The sequence below is a fragment of the Lithobates pipiens genome, unplaced genomic scaffold (assembly GCF_037356315.1).
Source record: "Lithobates pipiens isolate NorthernLeopardFrog02 unplaced genomic scaffold, aLitPip1_a1.2 Scaffold_16, whole genome shotgun sequence".
NCBI classification, from domain to species: domain Eukaryota; kingdom Metazoa; phylum Chordata; class Amphibia; order Anura; family Ranidae; genus Lithobates; species Lithobates pipiens.
Genome location: NW_027507748.1, coordinates 650,429,369 through 650,455,953, shown reverse-complemented (window position 1 = coordinate 650,455,953; position 26,585 = coordinate 650,429,369). Strand labels below are relative to the sequence as shown.

General features: G+C 41.2%; 1 protein-coding gene across 3 annotated transcripts in view; it reads left to right on the top strand.

Annotated features, from left to right (window-relative positions):
- The window catches only part of DYNC2H1 (dynein cytoplasmic 2 heavy chain 1), a 694,454-nt gene that overhangs the window by 189,937 nt on the left and 477,932 nt on the right, over positions 1 to 26,585 (top strand). For 2 of the 3 annotated variants that reach the window (XM_077484357.1, XM_077484356.1), the window contains exons 41-48: positions 2,440 to 2,595; positions 3,097 to 3,356; positions 3,786 to 4,032; positions 7,970 to 8,121; positions 9,271 to 9,415; positions 11,501 to 11,603; positions 17,277 to 17,444; positions 19,834 to 19,964. In XM_077484357.1, the coding sequence (XP_077340483.1) occupies positions 2,440 to 2,595; positions 3,097 to 3,356; positions 3,786 to 4,032; positions 7,970 to 8,121; positions 9,271 to 9,415; positions 11,501 to 11,603; positions 17,277 to 17,444; positions 19,834 to 19,964 (1,362 nt within the window). The remainder of the gene's footprint in view (positions 1 to 2,439; positions 2,596 to 3,096; positions 3,357 to 3,785; positions 4,033 to 7,969; positions 8,122 to 9,270; positions 9,416 to 11,500; positions 11,604 to 17,276; positions 17,445 to 19,833; positions 19,965 to 26,585) is intronic. The other variant, XM_077484358.1, reaches the window with a different exon arrangement.

The following is a 26,585-nucleotide window of genomic DNA, read 5'->3' as shown; positions in this document are numbered from 1 at the left end:
GAGCTGGTGCCACCCCGGAGCAGGTATGTAAAGCAGCCACATGGTCAAGCTTTTCCACCTTTACAAGGCATTACCGACTGGACCTAATGTCTAGTCAGGATCAGGCCTTTGGGAGGAAAGTCCTCCAGGCCGTGGTCCCCCCCTAATCTGGTAAGTACTTGGGGATCCTCTCAAGGGCTGTCCTGGAAGAACACTTGGGAAAACTGGAGTTAGTACTTACCGGTAACTCCTTTTCCGGTGGTCTTCCAGGACAGCACGATCCCACCCTTTATTTGATTATAGTGATGTACTAATGTTATTACCTGTTATGGTTTATATGTTTTTTCAGTTCCATCCTTCGGTTCTTGGTGAATGACTGACCAGGGACCTGAGGGACCGCCTTTTGAACTGTGGCAATGTGTTTCCTGTGTCGATGGGAGGAGCTCCATCTCTCAAGGGCTGTCCTGGAAGACCACCGGAAAAGGAGTTACCGGTAAGTACTAACTCCAGTTTTTTTGTGAAGAATCACCAACAAGTGGGACACAATTGTGAAGTGGAACGAAATCTTTTGGATATTTTAAACTTTTTTAGCAAATAAAAAACTGAAAAGTGGTGCGTGCAAAATTATTCGGCCCCTTTACTTTCAGTGCAGCAAACTCACTCCAGAAGTTCATCGAGGATCTCTGAATGATCCAATGTTGTCCTAAATGACTGATGGTGATAAATAGAATCCACCTGTGTGTAATCAAGTCTCTGTATAAATGCACCTGCTCTGTGATAGTCTCAGGGTTCTGTTGAAAGCGCAGAGAGCATCATAAAGACCAAGGAACACACCAGGCAGGTCCGTAATACTGTTGTGGAGAAGTTTAAAGCCGGATTTGGATACAAAAAGATTTTCCAAGCTTTAAACATCCCAAGGAGCACTGTGCAAGCGATCATTTTGAAATGGAAGGAGTATCAGACCACTCCAAATCTACCAAGACCTGGCCGTCCCTCTAAACTTTCAGCTCAGACAAGGAGAAGACTGATCAGAGATGCAGCCAAGAGGCCAATGATCACTCTGGATGAACTGCAGAGAACTACAGCTGAGGTGGGAGAGTCTGTCCACAGGACAACAATCAGTCGTACACTGCACAAATCTGGCCTTTATGGAAGAGTGGCAAGAAGAAAGCCATTTCTCAAAGATATCCATAAAAAGTTTCGTCTAAAGTTTGCCACAAGCCACCTGGGAGACACACCAAACATGAAGGTGCCCTGGTCAGATGAAACCAAAATCGAACTTTTTGCCCACAATGCAAAACGATATGTTTGGCGTAAAAGCAACACAGCTCATCACCCTCAACACACCATCCCCACTGTCAAACATGGTGGTGGCAGCATCATGGTTTGGGCCTGCTTTTCTTCAGCAGGGACAGGGAAGATGGTTAAAATTGAGGGGAAGATGGATGCAGCCAAATACAGGACCATTCTGGATGAAAACCTGTTGGAGTCTGCAAAAGACCTGAAACTGGGACGGAGATTTATCTTCCAACAAGACAATGATCCCAAACATACAGCAAAATCTACAAAGGAATGGTTCACAAATAAACGTATCCAGGTGTTAGAATGGCCAAGTCAAAGTCCAGACCTGAATCCAATCGAGAATCTGTGGAAAGAGCTGAAAACTGCTGTTCACAAACACTCTCCATCCAACCTCACTGAGCTCGAGCTGTTTTGCAAGGAAGAATGGGCAAGAATTTCAGTCTCTCGATGTGCAAAACTGATAGAGACATACCCCAAGCGACTTGCAGCTGTAATCGCAGCAAAAGGTGGCTCTACAAAGTATTAACGCAAGGGGGCAGAATAATTTTGCACGCCCCACTTTTCATTTTTTTATTAGTTAAAAAAGTTTCAAAAATCCAATAGATTTCGTTCCACTTTACAATTGTGTCCCACTTGTTGGTGATTCTTCACAAAAAATAAAAAATGTATATCTTTGTTTGAAGCCTGAAATGTGGCAAAAGGTTGAAAAGTTCAAGGGGGGTGAATACTTTCGCAAGGCACTGTATGTATATATTTGTGTGTGTATATACAGTATATACAGGGAGTTTTGTCATCATCCCATTGTGTTCAATATTTCATAGTTATACAGGTCTAATTCAGGAGAATGAAATCGTTGGGCCCCTTGTTGCAACTAAAACGTTCCGTTCACGTAGGCAAACCCCCAGAACTACATCTTTGCTTACTCTACACAAAATTGTTTGGATTTTGGATTTGGCTGACAACACTGTTTGGATTTTAGTGCAACATATGCATTGTTGTCAGTCAATAAAGAGGAGTTAGCAGCTCACTGGATTTCTATCAGGAACAGTTATTTTTCTGTACTTGCAGTATTTTTAAAAAGAAATGTGCATGCTGTACTGTATATGTTTGTTCCCCCCCTAGACATACACTTTAATTTCTCTAATGTTCCCTCCACAGAATGATTTTGTAGTGGAAACCAGTCTCATTGGAACAGTTATGAATGGATTATCTCACCTTCATGGCTGTACTGATCGCAGTGAGTTCATTATCAGTCTTATTCGAGGCCTCGGAGGAAATCTCAATATGAAGTCTAGAAATGACTTTGCTAAAGAGGTACTTAAACCAAAACCTGCATACATTTATGTAACTAAACATCATGTCTGCTATTATGTAACAATTTAAAACCTGTACATTTTTAGATGATACTTCTTCAAAGAGTTTAGAATAAGATCTAAAAAAGCTAAAATCCTTGTCAAAGACACTTTTTTTTTTTTTATGATCAATCTAGAAAATTGTATTTGGTAACTGCATATAGTGTCTAGCTCTTATCGAGGGGTCCTGAGCAATGTGAGACTGGTTTATCAGTCAGAAATTTGTGTTAGCCCTTAAAAGGCACACTTATGTAATTTTAAGGATATTGCTGGAATAAGACTGAAGATGCATCATATTTATCAACAGATGACTAGTATTGGATTTTATTCTGGATAGAAATTTGCTACTTCCACCTGATGCTTTTTCCATGAAAACCAATTTATTTTATGTTTATTTTTTTTTCTGTTGGATAGTAATTTCATCATGTGTGGTTGGTTGCTTTATTTTCCTATTTTGCTCTAGGTCTTCAGCTGGGCTAGAGAATCTCCACCTGATCCACGCAAACCACTGGAAACCTATTATGACCGTAAAAGTGGACGCTTACTGTCCTACAACCTGGAAAAACCAGATAACTTAACTATTGAAGACTTTAGTAATCCTCAGGCACTTCCAGTCATCAGAACTCCTGACATCCAGAGAGGGCTTGACTATTTTAGACCATGGCTTGGCGCTGACACCAAACAGCCCTTCATACTGGTTGGACCAGAGGGCTGTGGGAAGGGGTGAGTGTGATCTTCCTTCATAACAGCATCAGTTTAATCGGTCAGACTGAAAGTTAGGGTTTAATTTAACCTTTGTTTTAATATTTGCCTCTATATCTGAAAGTAGCATTCTTGGCACCACTCTATAATTGCACACGGCAGACATTCAAATTGGTCATGTTTATAAAGATGAAGTATTGCCCTAAAATATAAGACAAATTGTGAGAAGAAGAAACTAATATTAACTCAAATGGGCTTCATACGCAAGAGGGGGAGCGCAGACACACCATTTGTGAGGGTTTGCTGTTTGCATATTAGTTGGTTTCCCATTGCAAAGAAAGTATGTCAGTGTATTATTTGGTCATATTTATACTAAGTATTTATTTGTGTAGTGATGCCTTGCAGTTGCGCGTTCCTCATAATAAATGTTGCTGCAATTTTTCTTCTCAGAATGCTTCTTCGTTATGCATTTTCTCAGCTCCGCTCGACGCAGATCGCTACGGTTCACTGCAGTGCTCAAACATCTTCCCGCCACATCTTACAGAAACTGACACAGACCTGCTTGGTAATCAGCACCAACACTGGCCGAGTCTACAGGCCAAAAGACTGTGAACGGCTTGTTCTCTACTTAAAGGATATCAACCTCCCCAAACCTGACAAGTGGGGGACAAACTCACTGGTAGCATTTCTACAACAGGTGAGGAAGATATTATAATTAGTTACATGTTCGGGTAAGTTTATTACTTAAACGTGGAGTAAGCCAAGAGTATCCCAGAAAAGCGTCAGTGAGGTTGTTTTGGGCATCTGACTGGATGGCTTCAGTTTAAGGTGTTCAACATCAATCCAAAATGGAATGGAATAATTGAATTGTATGTAGTACTGACCCCCGAAGGAGCGGCTGATTATTTTTGGGCTTACCATTACCTTCTCCACCTCATGTACATTTAGGGGTTTCCCGAGGTTGCTGACCTAATAAACTGTAGAGACCGACGCCTGAATCCACTTTAGGGATTTTTATTTGCAAAACGTTGAACAGAACACAGTCTCTCAGTAAGGAATAGAGGGTATAGGTAGGAAAGCTCAGGTACTTTTGAAACTGCTGACACTTGAATGTCTCTCTCTATGAAATCCGGGGAATAGCCATTCACAACTGGATGTTACAGCTATCAGATAAATCCCCTTTTTGTGGATTTAGCAACTAACAGGTGACTCAAATAAATATAGTCTCTGCCACAGACTTGGTTGTAGAACTTTAGAATAAGAAAAGTCTCTGCCACAGACTTGATTGTAACTGAAGGATGAAATTAGGAACTCTCATACGGTACCAGTATCTTGCAGCCGGTCTGGCGATACCGTAAGAGTGTGGATTTACCTGGTGTCCTTTCCAGCTTAGCTTCCAGGCTCTTACCGAGCAGCCTGACCTGTGCGTGGCCCTCTTCTGAAGAGTCCTCCCCTGGTTGCGTTTTCAGTTTCTGGGCCTCTCCAAAAACGAGATGGCACCGGACCACCTTGGAACCCTCTTTCTGGTTACCGTGCCTCAGGCTAGCCAGCTCCGAGACTGGGAAACAGATGGATCCGCGTCCCAGGCCATGAGGACCTCTGGGCTGGTCAGGAGGACCAGGACCAGGGAGTCAGTACATACTTCTAGACCGGAACCTCGAACCACGTGACTTCAGCACCTTAAGTACCCTCTTACGGAATACACAGCGAGACAACGCACCCACTGATTGGCTCTGAGAGAGAGATTGGTACCCAATACGTCTAACCAGACTGCATTCCAATGCCTGCCAAAGGTGACACCCACACCCATGTCCAGGCAGAACATAATACAGTCCAGCCAAACTGATACTGAGACCATAATTTACCACAATTAACCCTAAAACCCAACTATGGTCTTAGGAACTTTTAAATTGACAAAACATAGCGCGTGCTCTTCAAGAGCCTGGCGCTACATGTACATCCTATATTATTTTATTTAGAGTTCCATTGTGCTTCCAGACCAAATTTTATGGGAAAGCAAACCACAGTCTGGTTTAACCAGTCTAGCCTTCTGTTCTTGCAGCCCTATTAGGATCAGATAAGAGGATGGCATAAAAAAGAAATGAAATCAAGGCTATCGCTAAAAGGTAAAAGACTAAAGTGCACATCCTGCCAAACTTATTTAGTTCTGTAAAGAGTGAAGGATTAGAGCCTCTGTGATGTTTTTACTGTTATCCAAGACTCTAGTATAGATGTGTTCTCTTACTTACTGTTCCAGTGACAATGGTTTCACCAGACAGGACAATCTCCAGCATTTAGTAGAATTTGGGAAAGCTGGAACCTCTGTCAACTTTTTATAATTGTGTCTCTGTTGCAGAATTTCTCTTATTTCCTATCTGGTGGAGCTGTTATCATCCTTACAGTAAGCGAGGGAAAATTTCCTTTAATGGAGCCCCAAATAGCAGTGAAAACATAATAGGGATCTAATCCTTTTCAAGTTGATCCAGTTTGGCTGGGCTTGCATGGTAACAGTAACTAGAATTCTGACTTTTTAACACTCACTGAACTAAACAAAGCCTGACTACATACAACTCCATATGCCCCTTATTCACTGGGGTTCTTTTCAGATCTGTGGGTATTGGCTTAGCCTAGAACACTTTGGACATGTCAAATCCTCCTGTATTATGAGTTATATACCCTATATAGGTACTATGCAGTTCAGTTACCAGCTTAGTGTCTTATAAGATGACAAATTAGGCCCTGTGGTCCAAAGTTTTTTCTTATTTTCTAAATGAAGACGGACGATAGAAAATTAAATCATTGTGCCCAGCAATTCTTACAGTTGGAATAAAACACAGGTGCTTATTCCGTTTTATCCTCATGTAAAATAGCATTATTTATGCAAACATATGAATGTGTTACTGCAAGGGGAAATATGATGTAAGTATTTTTAGAAATTACCTGCCTCCTCTGGAAAGAAATAATAAAACCATGTATCCTTTTTTAACTCCTGTTGGTCAATTTCTGTGATGGGCATCCTCACTGGCCAGTAGTAATTTGTTGGAGGGGTGGACAAGAAAGGGAAACACGTGCAAAAAATGTGTCATAAGGGACCACACGTAGGTCCTAACATGTTCCAAGGTGAATAATCCAAAAATAAATGACAGTCACAGAAATCTTGGGTGAGCATCCAAGGGTGATAATAGTGACATAGAAAATCCACCACCAGAAACACCAGTCACTTACCGGAGAGATTGGACTTATACAGGTCTACACCTGATGAGTCAATCACGCTTTAGGAGATGACCAGAAGGTTCAGGCTCACTGTATAGACACAACCTCCAGACAGACTTTCCAAACCGGTGGATGCAGCAGGTTAGTAGTACACGGGTAAATCAGCCCAACCAAGAGGACAAAAAAGAGGAAGAAGGGGGCACATAGCATAATTCCATGAGGAATATTTATTTATATAAACATAATAATTGCACTTACATTTCCAAGATAAAAAAACAAGACAGTAACAATGGGATCAGCATAACCTTCTGAGGCGTTTTGCCTTAACAGGCAGATGATTGGGAATGTAAGTGCGATTTTTATGTTTATATAAATAAATATTCCTCATGGAATTTACGCTATGTGCCCCCTTATTCCTCTGTATTTATTAATAGTCTCTCACATGTCAATCTTATTTTTAATATTGATCATCTGTTAGCGCTGCACATTTTTTACACTTGTTTCCATTTATTTCTACACCACTGTGCTATACTTTGTATATACAGTGGACAAGAAAGCGCTTGACTTCATGAACTGATGTGTAGATTTGCATTATAAAGCTCCTGACGCTCTGGAACCTACTCTTTTTTATTGGTAATCTGGATACCTTAAAAGTGGCTCCTTGTGATGCTGGAGCACCCTCCTCACACTCAGCCCGATGTTAAAAAATACCAGTATTGGGCATCACACAGCAAACAATCAAATGAAATCCTGTCTTGTAAATGTCTTTGAATATTAATAGAAGAATCTAGTTGATCCCGCATTTCAGATGATGTTAAATGCAGAATGAATTTTTTGGTTTTAAATGGCTGTATTTGAAACCAAACTTCAGTGTTCCGTTTGGTGATCAGAGTTAATTTAGTCGACTAAAACGAATAAAACATTTTAGTCAAAATGACTAAAACATTTTAGTTGACTAAATTAATACTGTTTTAGTCAACTAAAATATGGCCAAAACTAAAACAATTGAGATGACTAAAATACGACTAAAACTAAAAGCCATTTTAGTCAAAAGACTAAAATGAGACTAAAACTAAAATGCTATTTTAGTCAAAAGACTATGACTACAACTAAATTGCAATTACTGAAATGTACTGGAGATTTTAGTTGACAAAAATGTATTGGAGATTTAGTCGACTAAATATGACTAAAACAATTGCAGAACACTAAAATAGGACTAAAATGGCATTTTAGTTTTAGTCCCAAGACTAAAATTAGCACTGTTGGTGATTCAGATTTCCAAAAAGCTTCTGGGAGAAAAATACTGTTGTGTTATTATATTCATGATAATTATCATGTCCCAGTTTGTTAAAAAAAACATGACAGGATCCTATTATTTGAACTAATCACTTAAACCTTTTTTGTATGTTGTGGTGTTTTAGGTTTTAACATACAATGGCTTCTATGATGACAATCTTGAATGGGTTGGCTTAGAAAATATTCAGATTGTGGCATCCATGTCTGCTAGTGGCACCATTGGGAGGCATAAACTGACAACTAGATTCACTTCTGTGGTCCGTATTTGTGCAATAGAGTGAGTATATTATCCTCATAGTATTTCACATATCGTGTCTGATGTTTGATTTGACCCTTTGCAGGGACAGCTACATTTTCTGTTTTATTGAGGTAGTAAAAGGGAATGAGATGCGATGCAGAAGAAAAACATAGGAATAGTTAAGGGACAGTGGGGATATGAGGAGTAGTAAAACATCCAGGCACAATGGAAATGACAATAAATTAACATATTACACAGTGCTCTATCCGATAACTAAGCTCCAAATGAAATAAAGGGGTATATGAAGAGTATTATTATTATACATGATAGTAGATAGTACCGTTACAAGTAGATAGTACCGTTACAATACAGGAGGAATTAGAGGACCCTGCTCATTAGCGCTTAAAATCGAGAGGGAGGGTCAAGTGATACAAAAGGTAATAAGTGTGGGGGATGATCTGATGGAGAAAGTAAAAGAAGAGTTGTTAGGTGGGGGCAGGATTTGGGCTTTCAGGGATCGTCTAAAAGCAAGCAGAGTAGGAGATAGTCAGACAGATTGGGGTAGGGAGTTCCATAGGATAGGAGAGGCTCGTAAAAAATTCTGGAGGTGAGCATGGGAGGAGGTGACGAGGGAACTAGAGAGCAGGAGGTCTTGGGAGGAACGAAGAGGTTCTAGCAGGACCTAATATTCTGACTAAAGTTCCACTTTAAAGTGGAGTTCCACCCAAAAGTGGAAGCTTTGCTTATCTGCCCCCTTGGGTGCCACATTTGGCAACTTTGGGGGGGGATAACTGTTTTTGATGGGTACCTTCCCCCACTTCAGGGAGACCTGGCTGTGGCAAAGTCCCCCAGAAGTTCAGCCCCCCTCCTCCTTCCCTCGCTGCTGGGCCAGTCACAAAGCACAGTAGGGAACCAACTGTGAAGCCACAAGGCTTTACTTCTGGTTTCCCATACAGGCAATGGTGGCTGCAGCACCCGAGAGCCAATGGAAACATGGGCTGGGGTGCCAACATCACTGGATTCCGGGACTGGTAAGTGTCCTTAAATTAAAAGTCAGCTACCACAGTATTTTTAGCTTCTGGCTTTTCATTTTTTTCATGCGGGGGGGGGGGACTTCCTCTTTAAGTGAGATTTCTTCGAGGAAAATAAATATTACTATTAATTTTTGTGATTGTTAATTTATTACAGCTATCCTGAAAGGGACCAACTACAAACAATTTGCAGTTCCTATTTAGAGCCTGTTCTTCAAAAGAATCTAAAGAAAGACCCAGTGTGGAGCTCTGTGTCAAAGATTCACCAGCTAGCAGGGTCTATGGTTCAGGTCTATGAACAGGTAGATATTGGACTTCTAATAAATTATATTCTGCTTATAATGAATCATCTGACTATAACTGTCTAGCATTCCCACTCTCTGTGTAATTTTAGAGGGAATAAAATGGTATTTCATAAATGAGGGCCTGTTAAAGGGAACAAAGTCCCACAAACTCAAAACGTGGGGAGCATCAGCCCGATAAATAGTAAAAGAGAAAGTGTAAGAAAAATGGGCTTTTAAATGGTGGGCCCCATGGTTGAGGGATATCATATATATGCAACCGTTATCTTTATTATGGTATACAAAGTTTATTATTTTGTACATACAATAGTCATACAATAGGCTATGCGCTATATCAGTAAGGTGAAGCATCTTTTTGGTCTCCCCCTAGCTTGAACACATCCAGCACCGCCCCCTCCCCCCCCCCCATGTGTCCCCACTCACCAAATCACAATGACACCTAGATTTTCAGTCTGGGAGTCAATACAGGCTTAGAACGATATCCTGAAAATGACACAGGATGACAGGTTCACTGATGAAATGTAAATACTCAGAAAAACAGGTACCCAGAAAGGAAGAAAAAAAGGGACCAATAGTGAAGTATGCTAAGAAAGCAAATTTATTGCACTTAAAGGGTATACTTACAAAAGTAAGCAAAAAAACAGGCATTGAAATTGTAAGAAGATGCAGCAAACACCATTTGGAGCCTTCCTACGAGACCGTAAGATTTTCTTTCTTAGCATACTTCACTATTGGTCCCCTTTTTTCTTCCTTTCTGGGTACCTGTTTTGTATGGCTGAGTATTTACGTTGAAGGATCGTCTATCATCTTATCAGTGAACCTACCATCCTGTGTAATTTTCTGGATATTGTTCTAATGCCCAAATTATATAATTTCATATGATTTTTATATTGTTTTGAACACTGTTATGATATTGCATTTTTCAATAAAATATATATTTTTTCTACTTTCCTATTTGCTTCCATGCCTTAAAAGTCTGACCTGTTGATATCTATTTGGTATCTTCTTTGTTTTCCCTTGATACATTACGGATGTGGCATTGTGGGTGCTCCCTCCTCCCTATTTCTCAGTACGTATACACAAATGCCTTATGGTAAACATGGGTATTTGCCATTAAAGGCTCTTTCATTTGGGGCGGATCCGTGCTGATCCGCCCCGTGGACATCTGCTTGCTCAGCGGGGATCACTCTGTCGATCCCCACTGAGCAGGATGACCTGTCAGAGCGCCACTCTCCCCTATGGGAGATCGGATGACGACGGATGGTAGAGTCCGTCGTCACCTGATCCGATCTGCAGATGGATGGAAAAGTAGGTTTTTCCTCCGTCACACTTTTTCGGATCTGAGCCGGGGGTGTATGTCAGCGGACATTTCACCGCTGACATCCGACGCTCCATAGAGGTCTATGGAGCATCCGTTCAGGTCTGCCTAAAAAACTGACGGGCGGACCTGAACGGATCGTCCATGTGAAAGAGCCCTAATGCTTTTCTTTAGTCTGTGAAATGCTATGAAGGATTTGGTACTGTTATATATGTTTATTTTATTGTTTTGTTATCAGAAACTTTTCTTTGTGATACACTTTTGTTTGTGTATTTGTATTGTCAAAACAAAATTGATAATAAAAATGACTTTATTAAAAAAAAATATATATATATATATATGACTTGGAATCAGCCTCTTGCAATCCCTGCACAATAGAACTCAGAGGGACAGGGTGAAGCAGCACAGGGGGGCAGACAGTGCTAATGTTGCTAATGTACTAACAAGGAACATACTGATAGAAGGAAAGCAGAATAAAGAGAAGTGGATTTGCCACTTCTCCATCACTGTCTGATCACTGGTGGAAGGATGGACAGGACCGGTCAGTGTTACTGAACTGTATCAGAAAAAGAAATCCGGACTCCTGCTTTGCTGGACATCGCTGTGCACTATGCCAGGGCTATGAAATCTCAGAACTGGGTGGACACAAATACAAACCTATTGGCAGATAAAACAGCTCCATAATATCTACTTGATCTATGTGTTTGGCTGCTTGCTTGGAGATCAGCTTTGACAAACTAATATTAATTCCACTCTCTACGTTTTAGGTTCGTGCAAAGTTTTCAGTTGATGATCATAGCCACTATCTGTTTACACCATGTATCCTGACTCAGTGGATTCTGGGGCTCTTTAGATATGATTTAACTGGAGGTAGGTGCTTACTGTGGTTGTTTTATAGTTTTTTTTTTTTTTTTTTTCATTACTGGTGCTATTACTACTGCTCAAAATTTAGTAAAGATATTTATTTTATCGTACATCATGGGACACAGAGCAATAGTAGTTACTGTGTGGGTTATAGGCCACCTTCAGATCAGAAATAACCTTGCCCATTAACATTCTACAGATTTGGACAGAGCGCTTGGTCCTGAGGGCCTGGACATTTAATTTACAGAGCTATCCTGTCGGGATCCAATCCAACAATGCCACAGCAGTGGCCTATATATAGATCACCAAGGGGGCACAAGAAGTTGTGCGGCCCAGAGAAAGGTGAATCATATCCTATCTTGGGCAGAAAACGATGTACCTTGCCTATCGCAGTTTTTCATTCTAGGGATAGAAATTTTGCAGGCACTCTATTTTGAGTCGCCAGCAGTTGTTCCTGGGAGAATGCTTCCTTCACCCCAATATCTTTCTGACAATAGGCCAAAGATGGGGGATCGCAGACGTAGATCTGTTTGCATCCAGGTTCAACATAGAGTTTGACTGTTAACAATGTTAAGAACAAAGGAACTGCTAGCTTGCGGAACAGGTGTCTTGGTGTTCACATGGAATCCGTTTTACTGATTTATGCATTCCCTCCTTTTCTGGGCCCGTCCACGACTTCTTCGCTGGATCAAGCAGGAAGGGAAGTTGGTGATTTTTGTGGCCCCGGTGTGGTCCAGAAGATATTGGTATGTAGAGATCATAAGGTTGGTGGACCACATCCAGACCTTTTCACGCAAAGGTCCAGTATTCCATCTTACCTTCCAAACGCTAAATGTAATGGTTTGGCTATTGAGACCCACACTCTGGAAGCGTGGGCTGTCAGCTTCAGTGGTATCTACCTTGGTTAAATGCAAGGAAGCCACCCTCCATAATTATATATTATGGAGTCTAGGAAGCATATGTCTCCTGGTTTGAAACCAGGGGCTAGCACCCCTGGAAATAGGTCATAGGTAGAATCCTTGACTTTCTGCAGATGGGGTAGGATATAAAGTTGACCTTGAGTACTTTCTAAGGACAGGCCTCGGCCTTATTGGTATTATTTCAATGACCACTTGCTTTGCATTCTTTGGTTCGTAACTTTATTCAGGGGGTAACAAGGCTTAATTTCCGGTTAGATCACCCCTGTACCCTTGGGACTTGAATTTAGTTTTGTCGGCAGTACAATTTTTTTTTTTTTAACCAATACAACATGTTTCCTTGTCAAAAGGGACCAAGGGAATAAGTTTTTCTGGTAACCATATCTGCTGCATGAAGCATATTCGAATTGGCTGCTCTTTTTTGTAAAGAGCCATATTATTATTGTTCACAAGGATAAGGTAGTATTGCGTCCTCATCCTAACTTTTTACCTTTTATTTTTTCCAGAACCCTGTTCTATGGAAGAAAAATCACCACATTCTCTTGATGTGGTGAGAGCAGTCAAATTCTACTTAAATGCGACTGATCAGATTTGGAAGACAGATGTTTTATTCATATTGCCTGGAGGTCCTAAAAGGGGACAGGCAGTATCGAAATCTACCATTTCTAAATAGATTCGACAAGTAATCATTCAAGCTTATGGTTTAAAGAGGTAGATTCCACCCTCTCAAATCAAAATGCACTCCTCTAGGGCTGTTAGTGCTTAGTGGGCAGAGCATCACTAAGCCTCCATGGCTCAAATTTGCAAGGCCGCAACTTGGTCTTCAATCCATACATTTACCAGATTTTATCAGGTAGATGTAAAATGGCATGAGGATATCGCCTTTGGGTGCAGTGTACTACAGGCAGCAGTATAAGTCCTCTGTTCTCATGTTGCCCTAATTCTGTTGTGTCTCCCTCCCCTCAGTTAGCATTGCTATGGGACATCCCACATAGTAACTACTATGGCTCTGAGTCCCGTGATGTACGATTAAAGAAAATAGGATTTTTATAACAGCTTTCCTGTAGATTCCTTTTCTTTTGAAGTACGTCACGGGACACAGAGGTCCCGCCCCTCTTTCTAGTATACACGTGTATTGCTTTGCTACAAGAGTGAGTTACTCCCAGTACTGGAGGGGTTATATAGGGAGGGAACTTACTGTTTAGGGTGTGCAAGTGTCCAGCACCTGAAGATGGCCTACAACCCACATAGTAATTCTGTGTCCCGTGATGCACTTAAAAAAAAAAAGAAATTTACAGGTAAGCTGTTAAAAAAAAAATCCTATTTTTTTTTGTGCCATTGTTTATGTAATGAGTTTAGATATACGGAAAAAAAAAAAAAACCTTGCTTACAAGATTTTTCCCAGTATTTCAGAGTAAGCATTACATATACAGTATAATGAAAAAGTGAAAATCCGTAGCCTAACTTGTTCAGCATGAATCTACATGCTGAATAAAAGGACACAGTTTGGTTTACAAAGAGATTTCAGCTGTCATTCTCACTTTAAAGGATAACTGCATATTACCTTGAATATCACCCTTCTCACCAAAATAATAAACACTGACTGAAAATCAGATTTTCCCATCTGTTGACCTCCACTTTTTATTTTCCTTGGTCTCTGCAGACCTTCCTGTCTTCCTGTTTATCACATGAACCTTATTGCAAAGCCTGCCACACCTACAGGGGTTGAAGATGCTATCTGTACAGGTCATGCAAATGAGAGGTGAATGAGGCCATGGTGGTTATTTACAAAAGGCAAATCCGCTTTGCGCTGTAAAGTGCACTTGGAAGTGCAGTCACTGTAAATCTGAGGGGAAGCTCTGTTGATTTTATTATCCAATCATGTGCAAGCTAAAATGCTGTTTTTTATTATCCTTGCATGTCCCCCTCGGATCTACGGCGATTGCACTTCCAAGTGCAATTTCAGTGCAATTTCAAGTGCACTGTGCACTTTTAGTGAAAAGTGGATTTGCCTTTAGTAAATAACCCCCCACGCCTCGATGCAACAGTATACGATGGGTGTGGTTGTGGTGTGGTGAATTGAATGAAATCTCTCTTCAAACAGGTATTTGGGAAGCAGTATTTTCAATCCTGATTGCCTGCTATCTGCAGGCCAGTTACTGCTGACAAAGTGATTCACCATAGATTCAAGTCAGCAACTAGGTCCATATGAAAGAGGCCGTAGGCCCAGTTCATACTGATGTGACATGGGATCCAACTTGTGAGCGCACAAGTCATGACATGTCAAATAAAAATGTTTTCTTGTGAGTGCCGTCTGAACTGATCTGACACAAGTCGCTCCGACTTTAAAAAAGGTTCCTGCACCCCTTTGGTCCGACTTTGATGCAACTTCAATGCCATAGAGTTTAAAAAAGTCACATTAAGTCGGATCAAGGTCAAACTGAAGCTGCAGGGTAAAGTCAGATCGGAATTTCATTTTGGAGCAGAGTGAACCTGGGTTTTATGTTACAGCTTTATTTGTATGAGTTGAAATGGAAATTTTACTTGATGACTCTCTCTCTCGTATTTTCTGAGAGGCTCTCAAGATTTGTGCAAAGTGTCTGTCCAATCTATCCCTAAAGTATATGTGTGCTGCAGAGAGGTTTCAGAGAAGTAATGAAAACCAGCCTTAGCAAAAGGATAGGGAAGTTTTAGTTCAATATGGTTTTTACATCTGTTTTTGACAGCTGTTACAATTGTGATTGCGATAATGCTGAATAATTTTCCAGTGTGCCGCCTGATGACATGGTAAGCTGCAAAACTGAAATAGTAAATAGTGGTGTCACTCTGCTAAATGTGTGAATTATAAGACTGACTTAACAGATTAATGAATCCCTTTGGCTGGTAAGAGACTTCACATAAGTGCTTGTCATTAATAAATGTCATGATGACCCATAAATTCGCAAATAAGTTTCGGGATAATCAGCATGTGTCTGAATGCTCTTAGTGTGAGCGTCTTGGCTATTAAGATGTTAAAACTTTACATGACCTTCGCTGACAGTACTTTTAACAGCAGAATGTTCAGTTTTGTGGCTTAAAGTAGTTCCGCCTAAAACTAACTCTGAATATACTGGCAGCCACATTCAAAGACTAATCTATCTAACCATGTAAAACAAAAATTGCTATACAGTACATACCCTTTCTGCATATGATCCAGTCCGTCCCACGCTGAGCTGTCAGTGGCGGCTTCTCTGTGTAGGCGTGTACAGGAGAGGCAGCTGACAGCGGAAGCCCCATAGAAAGCCTATGGGTGATATAACTTGCCTGACATTTCCCAGCCATTGTCGACTGTCTTTTCTACAAAGCATTCAGCGCCGGATGACCAGACCGGATCGGCTGCAGAAAAGGTATATATGTCAATTTTTGCTTTAGAGGGTTAGATAGATTATTCTTAAAATGTGTCTGCCAGTAGATTTAGAGTTAGTTTTAGGCTCAACTTCTACTTTAAGAACAGTGGTATTGTGGCTTTTGTCTGTCATTTACCCAGCTGTTACATTCAGTCACATGCTATTCTAGCTGGCCAAAAGATTGTGGACCCTTGACCATCACACCCATGTAAACTTATTGGACACCCCATTCCAAACCCATTGCCAATAATAAGGACCCCCCACCCCTCCCAGCTGCTATTACAGCCTCTAATCTTCTGGCTTTAAATAAGATTTATGAAAGTTTGAAAATTCCGCCACAAGAACATTGTAAGGTCAGGTTTTGGACAAGTAGACTTGGCTTGCAATCTGTGTCATAATTTATCTTTATAAAGCTGGCCTTGTGCACAGGGGCACACATATGACAGAACAGAAAAGGGCTCACCTCAACTGTTCCCACAAGGTTTGAAGAGCACAATTTACAATTGTCTAAATTGTATTTTTTGTGTTGTATCATTATAGTTACACAGATTGAAAAAAAGACTCAAGCCCATCTACCTATAGTTCAACCAATAGAAAAAAAATAAATGGAAAACCTCCATATACACAATCCCATACCCACAGTTGATCCAGAGGAAGGCAAAAAATACCATATGAATCCTGGTTTTGGTTTTTCCAGCAAGGGGAAGAAAAATCCTTCCTGATCCCCCAGGAAGGATTAGTACATTACTTTTCACAGGAAACACCTCTACTTTTGGCCATATAGTAGGTGTGGTGGTCAGGTGTCCACAAACCTTTTGCCACATAGTGTATTTTTTTTCATATGTCACATCACAGCTCCAGTGCTTAAAAAAATTGAACAGTGCAGGTGACTGAGATATCTTGCTCTTCCCTTTTAGATTGTAAGCTCTCACGAGCAGGGCCCACCGACCCTCTTGTGAATTGTATTGTAACTGTACTGTCTACATTTATTTTGTAAAGTGCTACACAGACTGTTGATGCTATATAAATCCTGTGTAACAAAATAATTATGTAAATTCAGCTGTAAAGAAAATTTTATTTTATTGTGCATTAAAAACTTACAGTATAAACCCCCTATGTAAACCTGCAGCTAATTGGTTTGTCTGTTTTGGATACATTGCATTATTTACTTACTATATACATGAAAATATATGATTGTGTCTATTTTCTGTGTGTGCAACTGTGAATGTTAATCCTCTCTCTTTCCTGCCTCCCTATACTCTGATCATACTTGTGTTACCTTGGTAAGTTCTTTCTTCTTCTAATCCATCACTATACATGTGCTGCAGCAGTCTGGTGTTCTAACGGTGTATAATAATTGTCTTCTTGCTGTTTAGGTTCTGGAAAAAATTCTCTAGACCACATTCTGGAAGTTGTGACATATGAAGCCCGTAGATTATTCCGTGACAGGATTGTGACGCCTAAAGAGCTCAATGTCTTTGACAATATTTTAGTGTCAGTGCTACAAGGAGATTGGGGTTCTGATATCCTCGACAACATGGCAGGTGATAACAATGTTGCTTTTCATCCTTTTTTGTCACCAGATACGCAAGCATTCTTTTAGGAAGTTGTATCAAAATGATTCAGAGTTATAGCCCTACAAATATCACATGCAAAGTGTTGCAAAACAATTCTCAGTGGATTAAAATTCAGTGCACATTTTTCTTGTTTTTTTTTTTTTTTGTCACAAGTAGGCTTACCAAGTTGCAACAAAGACACAATGGGGTTGATTTACTAAAGCTGGAGAGTGAAAAACCAGCTTCCATGTTTTTTTTTGCCAAAGCCCATAACAGATTCCCCCCCTCCATCACAGATTCCCCCTCCCCAATCACAGATTCCCCCCCTCCATCACAGATTCCCCCTCCCCAATCACAGATTCCCCCCAATCAGAGATTACCCCCATTACAAAGCCTCCCCCCCCATAACGGATCCCCCCATCATATCGGTATTACATCTCAAGTGGCATTACATTTCCCCTTCTATAACATCGCAGCACCCCCCCCCTCTGCTACCTTACCTTAATCACAAAAGACGCAAAGCATGACAGGTTCGGAAAAAGGGCAGGACTTTTCAAGTGAGAAGCAGATGATTACTGGCACCGCCCTGCTGCTTCTTAACTCAAAAGGTCCTGCCCTTTGCTCCGGACCCATCATGTTTCTTGTCTTGTGTGATTAAGGTAGAGAGGAGGGGGAGTGCTGCAATGTTAAAAGGGCAGTCCACTGGCTGGGTAGATTACCCTGGTGGGCCTTAGTTTGGGGACCCCTGAGCTAAAACATGGTTAAGGCTAAATGCTTTTGTATAGTGCAAAAGCAACAAAGAGAACTTCTTAAACACGGGGTTGCCATCCATTACTTCGTATGCTAGTCAGTCATCTAGCTGTCTCAGGCTTCAGTCATTGATATGGAACAAGCATGCAGCCCCTGAAGTCAGAAATTATATATATTTTTGGTCCAGGTGAATGAATCAATAGTATCAAACCTATTTGGTTAGAATAACAACCAGGCAAACCAACATGTTCTGAAGGAAGTCAAAAAGTAGCAGCCTATGTGCTTCTGTCAGTTAATGTCACTAAGCACCACCCTAGCTGCATTTACCATAATGGGTCAATACTTATGGCAATAGGGTTAGAGAGGGAGGGAATGTATATTTTGGGCTTCCTGTGTCATTCCATTCTGTACATTTGTGGCAAGAGATCTGTAGGAGGGACAAGGGTGCAGGAGATGCTGAGAGGTGACAGAAGACCCTTAATAGTTTTAATATATGCATTTTTTAATTTGTATTCCTTTAGTGCTTTTCCAGTGCTTTTCTAGGCTCAAAGAGCTTAGTAGGTGAGACAGCCATTTGGGTGCACTCAACTGAGCCAATTAACCTATCACATGATGGGAACCCCTCTCTCATTTCTCTTTAGAAAAACCACGGCAATTCTATATGTTTACAAATATATTTGCAAGCATCCATAAGCTATGGCCCTACTCTAAACTATGGACAGTTAGTCTGTGCATAGCAATAAACAAACTGAGAAGTTAACCTGGGGATTAAAGATCCAGACTTAAACAGGACAGCAGAGAACCTCCCGTGTGTGATTTGCCCCTTCCATATGCACTGCAGTGGGTACCATATTTTTTTCAATCTGCGATTGGCCATAGATTGGGTATTTTTAGATACTTTTTTGGGTGATTTGTGATTCACAGTTTTCATTGAATATCTAATTGTTGGACCACACAAATCACGACCTGAGATTAAGCTATGCCTAATTGACATTGAAAAATAATGATGAATCACAATGTATCTAAGTGTCTAAAAAATTTCTGAGGTTTTTAAATTTTTGTAGGCAGATAAAGAGAAAGCGGGATGTCCTGCACCGTTTGCTGTCATTATATCTCCCATGTGGATCAGGGGAATAACTTTATCACATTGAAGTTTTTGTTTTAATTTAGATAGAATGAGGAAATAAGGAGAATTAAAGCTTCTCCAGTTTTACTGCTATCTGGGGCACTATTAAAGAGATTTATCCTGACCCCTTTACAACCAGAAATAAAGTAAAAAGAAAATCTACAACAGAGACACTTGAAGTTAAAAATGTAGCTGTGTTTCTAAACTTCTCCTCTATATTAGTCATTATATTTGTCTATGAAGTCATTTTTATTTTTGTCTGTTGCTGTTAAAGAGTTCCCTCATTTCTTGTTTGGTAAAATGTTGTCATCAGTACAGAAAGTGAGAGGTTCTACCTTTCCGCACTCTATCCAAAGCCAAGAACATTTTTGTCTGGCAATACATTTTAATATATGGGTAAGCAAAGCCCCCTAATACCCAGTTAAATCTATGTGCACTGCATATACAGTGTATGAAAAATGCAGTCTTGTGTGTGTAATGTTTACTTTTTGCCATCTGTAGACTTTTTCAATGTCACATGGGGTGCACCGCACGAGGCAGGATCCACACTTGCCCCGGGACAGCCTTTACCTCCTCATGGGCGACCTCTTGGAAGGCTGAACTCTGCAGACTTCAAAGATGTCATTAAGAAAGTAAGTGACTATTTTGTTGCATGAATTTCCAGTGCCAAATTTACTATTTAACACAATAAGCAGCAGAGCCAAAGTGGCAATTTTTCCTTGTTGATTTGATGACAACATATTTTTTTCCCATCTTTAAAAATTCAGTCATGTAATAAGCTAATTTACATATTGTCCCAGTGTCCTAAATTATATTAGGACCTTGTGTGTGTGTGTATACGTGTGAAAAAAACAGTGGAGTGAACGAATGCTCTTATTAACTCTTTGTCCTTTTTTGAGATAGTTTGCCTCAAACATGTTAGTGTAAGCCAGCTACTCACAACCAGAGTTCTCTGAAACCCTAGGGTTCCTCCAGAGGTTGTTAGGGTTTTTTTGAGCTGAGACTGATTGACCTCCAGTTTGATGGTGCATGCCTAATTCCAGGGCCAACACCAGTTGGCAGAGCCAGGTGCATGACACCAATGATCTTTTTAGTTGTCTGCAAGGGAGACATTCTTCCCATTGACCAAGAATCGTGCTTCCCACTAACCCCCAATATAAGGGCCATTCTTCCCACTGACCTCCAAGGTGTAAGGAGCATTCTTCCCACTGACCCCCAATATAAGGGTCCTTCTTCCCACTGACCACCAGTGTAAGGAGTATTTTCTCATAATAGAGGAATGTCAATACCACCAACATCACTACATAGCTCCAGGAATAGTGAATACAAAAGTAATGCTCAGCTATATGTACGGTATTGGATGTTCTACTTATTACTTTTCTTTTGGATTGCTGATTAGTCTTATAGATTATATAGATATATTCAAAGAAGTGTAGGAATTGACACAAATAAGGAGTAAGAAGGACTATCTTTATTTCATTAAACATATATAGAAAGTGTACAACTAATTAAATAGGGCAATATGTACATTTGTGGATCTAGCACATACATACAGTACCGTATTTTTCGGACTATAAGGCGCACTTAAAAGCCCTAAATTTTCTCACAAAATCGACCGTGCGCCTTATAATGCAGTGAGCCTTATATATGACCTGTTGACATCGCTGGAGTTCTTTGGTTAATGCACCCGGAATGATGGCAAGCACCGAATAAGTTTTCTTCACTTGGGCTTTGACAGTATCTGTCAGATGGGCGCGCATGGAGTCACAGATCAATAGGGATGGAGATTTGTGGAAAAAGACACCCGGTCTCTTACCGTAAACCGACGTACCGTAAACCTCTCACAGGTTGTTCTACTGCGTGACTGATAGCGATGAGTTTGAAATCCGCTTCGTAAGCATGTCTCTTAACAGGAGCCATTTTTGGGGCAGCGGGTAGACCGTAGAAAATGAACGAATGAATGCGCACACCTCCTGACTAAGATGGCCGTAATGCCCAATCCAAGCAGTGCAGCTTCGTGGGATTACCAAAGTTTTGAGTTCAGAGTTTTGTTTCATTAAATGCGCCTTATAATCCAGTGCGCCTTATAGTCCGGTGCGCCTTATATATGGAAATATCCCATTAGCAGGCAGCCATTTGCTAGTGCGCCTTATAATCCGGTGCGCCTTATAGTCCGGAAAATACGGTATGTGTATCCCTTAGTGTATATTGTATTTGTCAGCTCTATAACCAAGTGTAGTTTGTATATACTGTTCATCCTTTTAGTTTAGTAAAAACTCATTAATATTGTACCATCTTTTGCCTTGGACTTAGCCAAAATGCAAAACACTCCACCCTGACAAAATCTTAGAATAAAAAGAATATTTTTAAGCCCGCAGGGTAACACACCAGATGATGGCATTTTACCTCTTGACATCCCAGAGCAATATCCTTGAGGGGTGGGAGACACCCTGCCAAACAATAGCCATCTGACCTTATACGGCAGCCCACAGTACACTGCGGCTGAAAGCCGAATCCTTGGCTGCTTGAACATCCACTTAATAAAATTTTGTAAACGTATGCACTGAAGACCAGGTAGCAGCCTTACAAATCTGAGCCACAGATATCTGATGGCGAAAATCCCAGGAGGTTCCTACACCCCTGATAGAATAACCAATAATGAGTCTGATCCTCGAATCTTTGCAGTTCTAGACAAATAAACCTTGATTGCCTGAACAATGTCCAAGGAATGCAGTCGTCTCTCTTCTGCCGAACGAGGCTGAGAGAAAAAAGAAGGCAAAATAATGTCCTGATTTAAATGAAAGTCTGACACCACCTTTGTCAAAAAGGATGGAACAGGTCGTAACACGACTCTGTCGCAGTGAAAGATCAAGTATGGTTCCCTGCATGAAAGGGCCGCCAACTCCGACACCTTTCTAGCCGAGGTGATGGCCATCAGGAAGGCCAGCTTGAACGACAGCAAGTCTAATGGAATTTCCTTGACAGGTTCAAATGGTTGTTTCTGTAACATAGACAGCAACAAGTTCAAGTCCCAAGGACACATAGGTGACCTAATGTGGGGGGGGAAGCAAATTAGTTGCCCACTGCATAAAGGTTCAGACCAGCTAAAGGAGTTTGGAAGAATACTGACCGGGCCGAAATCTGACCTCTGTATGGAAAGCCAATCTGATTTCCACAGCTGAATGTAGAAAAGAGAGAATTCTCCCAATCATGTATTTCCGAGGATGCCATTTTCTGGGTTCACACCAAGCAATATAAGTCTTTCAGACCTTATGATAGATCTTCCAAATGACAGATTTGGAGGGTTGTCTGTTGCCCCTTATCTGACGTGCCATATCTTTAAGGCACAGATCCTTACGGGTGGCAAAAATAACCATTGCTTGGACCGTATCTAGGGTCAGACCTAAATACTTCAGACTTTGAGCTGGTCTCAAGGCTGATTTTTTATCGGTATTTATGATCCAGCCTAAGCTTTCCAAATACCGCACTGTGCATGTTATGCTCTGTTCTAGAGCCTTTAGTAAGTGATCTCTGAGCAGGAGGTTGTCCAGATACCCGAGCACCAATATCCATTGGGCCCTTAAAAGACCTATTACTGGTGCTAGGCCCTTTTGTCAATATCCAGGGAGCTGTGGCAAGCTCAAAGGATAGAGACTCAAACTGAAAATGATGTTCCTCTACTGCAAATCGCAGGAACCTCTGATGAGGCTGAAAGATAGGTACGTGTAAATACATGTCTTTCATATTGATGGCGACTAGAAAGTCTCCCATCTGGTGTGAGGTTACCACTGAGCGGACAGACTCCATCCAAAAGGACTGGATTAGTAGATACTGGTTCAGTAGATCAGGGATCTTAGATCCAAAATGTGCCTTGTGTCCCCGTTTGGTTTTTGAACCGTAAATAGGTTTGAGTAAAACCCTGTGCCTCTTTCGGGTACAGGAACCTGTACAATCACTCCTTGATGCAATAAATTATTTAGTGCCTGAAACAATAAGTCTCTTTTTGGAGGACCCGAGGGAACGCTGGATCTTAGAAACCTCTGCGGGGGAACCCCCCGCAACTCCAGCTCGTAACCACGGGATATATTTGAGGTGACCCACTCGTCCTGAACTATTGTTCTCCAAATGTCCGCAAAGTGCCTTCCCCCTACCCAATAGAGTGGGGGCATCCCTTCAAAAGGAGGGCTTGGTGCTGGATTTAGAAGCGTTTTGGACCCAGGGATTTTTCTGGCCCTGGCCTTGCAGCTTTCCCCTGGCTCTAGTGCCCTGTTGGCAGCGGAACTGCCTTAGCGCTGAGACACTTGAGGAAGCAGTCTCTAAGGTTTTAAACAAGGGACACCTGGTGCTTTTCTTCACAGGAAGTAGAGAATTCTTCCTCCCGAAATCTTTTGAATATATTTGTCCAAATGATCACCAAATAAACGTTCCCCATGAAAGGGGAAACCTGCCAATAACTTTTTACAAGGAAGCTCGGCTGACCAGTTCTTATGTCATAAAAGTCTGCACCTATGTACAGACAAGAGAGCAAAACGAGAAACCTAATGTATTGAATCTTTTAAGGCGTCAACAGCACAGCGCTCGAGGAATATCCAACTTATTTTCAGCCAGATCATTCTCCCAGTTAGGCCTGTCAGTCCGTCTGACCTGATCCTTTACAGACTGGCAGATACCAATTGCTGCAACAGCTGGCTGAATAGCTGAACTGGCCAAAGAAAAGGAAGCCTTTAATAATGACTCCAATTTCTTGTAAACAGGGTCTTTCAAGCCCTGTGCATTATCCACCAGACAAGTTAAGTTCTTATTTAAGGAAGAGACTGCTGCATCTATGGTTGGGTATGCTCCACTTCTTAACAAACTTTTCATCTGGGTTATAAAGGGAAAACCTCTTATAAGGAACAACAATCCTGTCAGGATGTTCCCTATCAGCAAACACTGCCTGTTCCAACAGAGCGTGTAAGGGGAAAGCCTGTGTGGCCTGAAGAGGCCTCAGGGACCTCAAAGAGGACCAGGGGGGCTCCATAACCTCTGTAAGAGGCAACTTAAAGGAAGAATGAACCATATCAGTAATCATACAGGTAAAAAACAGCCAGACACAAGCAAAAAAAGTACACCTTGCAAACACCCATAGCTAGGCCAACCCCCCCCCCCCCCGTATGGTCACCGCACACAGGTGTCCGGCCTCTAGATAGCTTGAGACCCCACAATAAGTAAATAAAGGGGTTTAACTTACTTGTCCATTGTGCATGGCAGTTTAGAAACTAAGAGCCCAATCTTCACCCATCACAGCGGGTTCCTGTCACTTGAGGACCGTCAAGGACTGGGTAACCCTTTCATATTTAGGGTCCACTCCCTTGGACCTGTACAGCACCCTGCAGGAATAGCACTGTGGTGTGCAGGATTCCACTTCGTAGGGTCCAGTGCACGGAGGTTGCATTACAGGCAAAACCTTGCAGAATCTTGAGTCTTCTTTCCGAGGCTCGGGTACCATTTATATAAGCATATAGAGCCTGTGTAAGATCAGCCAATCCCTTGATTCATTGTGGGACTAGAGACCTGGAGCTCAGAGAGCTCAAACAAGAGTGCCCATTCACTTTGCAGACATTGGTAAAAAACTGAAGTACTTCCTGTATGGGGAGGGGTTATATATTCCAGTCTAAAGACCTTTGGTCTACCACTTTCCATTCACCTGGAGATGAAGTATAACCCTGTAGGTAATGAATATTAGCCTAACTCTGTGTCCCATGATGTACTCAACGAAATGCCACTGGTTGCCTTCATTGGAAGACCATGTGATAGGGTGACAATGCAAGAGCACAGCTGGAAAGAGACAAAGCACTGTCCCCCTGTAAGAGGAATTGCCTAAACAAGGACCATTAAGGAAGGATCAACAGTTTTTATTTTATTAAAAGATGCGTATTTAATAATATTGAAAATTACTTCTTATAACATTTTAATGAGAGTTTACTGTTTGTGAACATAGTGTTATATGGTTATAAGCCTTGGTTTAAGTATCTGGACTTGGTAAGATAAGTTAGGTTAAATGAGTTGGTTTTACACCTATCTGAATATTTTAAAGGAAGAGTCCACACTAAGATGTTGGTCTGTAAATTTTGAGTTGATGCTTTTGATTTGAATCGACTTCTGAGTTGAGAAACTCTGAAGTCAGAACTTTAAATTATAGGAGTCAAAGTTTTCTTCTTTGTTCATCCTAAAGGTGTGTGAAATATTAATGCATATATTAATGACCTTCTAAGCCAAAGGTATAAGGTGAAGAGCAAGCCACTTGTCTTTCCGAAAAAGTCACTTTATTACATTGAGTGGCATGTACAAAGTACAGTGTTTTACGCTTTTTGCCAATAAGCCTTAATCAAAGCTTTGTGAAACCTCTCTGTTGATTCCCAAAGAGACAGAAGACTCTGGTGGTTTATCCATATGGCTAATGCCACGTACACACGGGCGGGACTGTATGGCGTACTTAGTCCGTCGAAACACATTTCAGCGGACAGTCCGCTCGTGTGTGGGCTTCAGCGGACTTTTTCAGCGTGCAGTCTGGCGTACTAAGTATTTCGGATTTTTCGAAATTCTGTCCGTCATACTTTGGTTTCAGCGGACAATCCGCTCGTCAGTAGGCTAGTTCGACGGACTAAGAATGGCGCATGCCCAGAAAGGATTTACACGGCGGAAGGGTGCTTTGCTGTGTATTGGACTTCCTATTTCTAGTCCCGTCGTACGTGCTGTACACGTCATCGCGCAAGCTTTCAACGGACTGTTTGTGCATCCGTGTGTGGTCAAGTCCGTTTAGTCGAAAGTACGACGGACTGTCCGTCGGATTGTATGACGAACTAAGTACGCCATACAGTCGGCCCGTGTGTACGCGGCATAAGATACACCCAACAACTAAAATATATATTTTTTTGTTGATTTGGTCTTTGTGCTATAAGTGAGCAATGTGCTAGCATCTTCTGTCTGAACTCTGGGGTTGATTTGCAGGCAAATAGACTGTGTTCTTATCTTGTGAATTCCTCAGAACTTTGTAAATTGAAGTTCTGCTCGTTTCCATCATCCAGTCATGTGCAAGCAAAAATGCTGTTTTTTTTTTTTAATTTTCCATGCACCTGATTGGGTATTTTTTTTTAAAGTTTACATTTACGAAACTCTAGGGAAAATGTGTGCAAATGTACCTGCAAAGTGCCTAGTTAATTTGCCTTTAGTAAATCAAGACAAAAAGGAAGTTAGATTGCGCTATGGGTTAC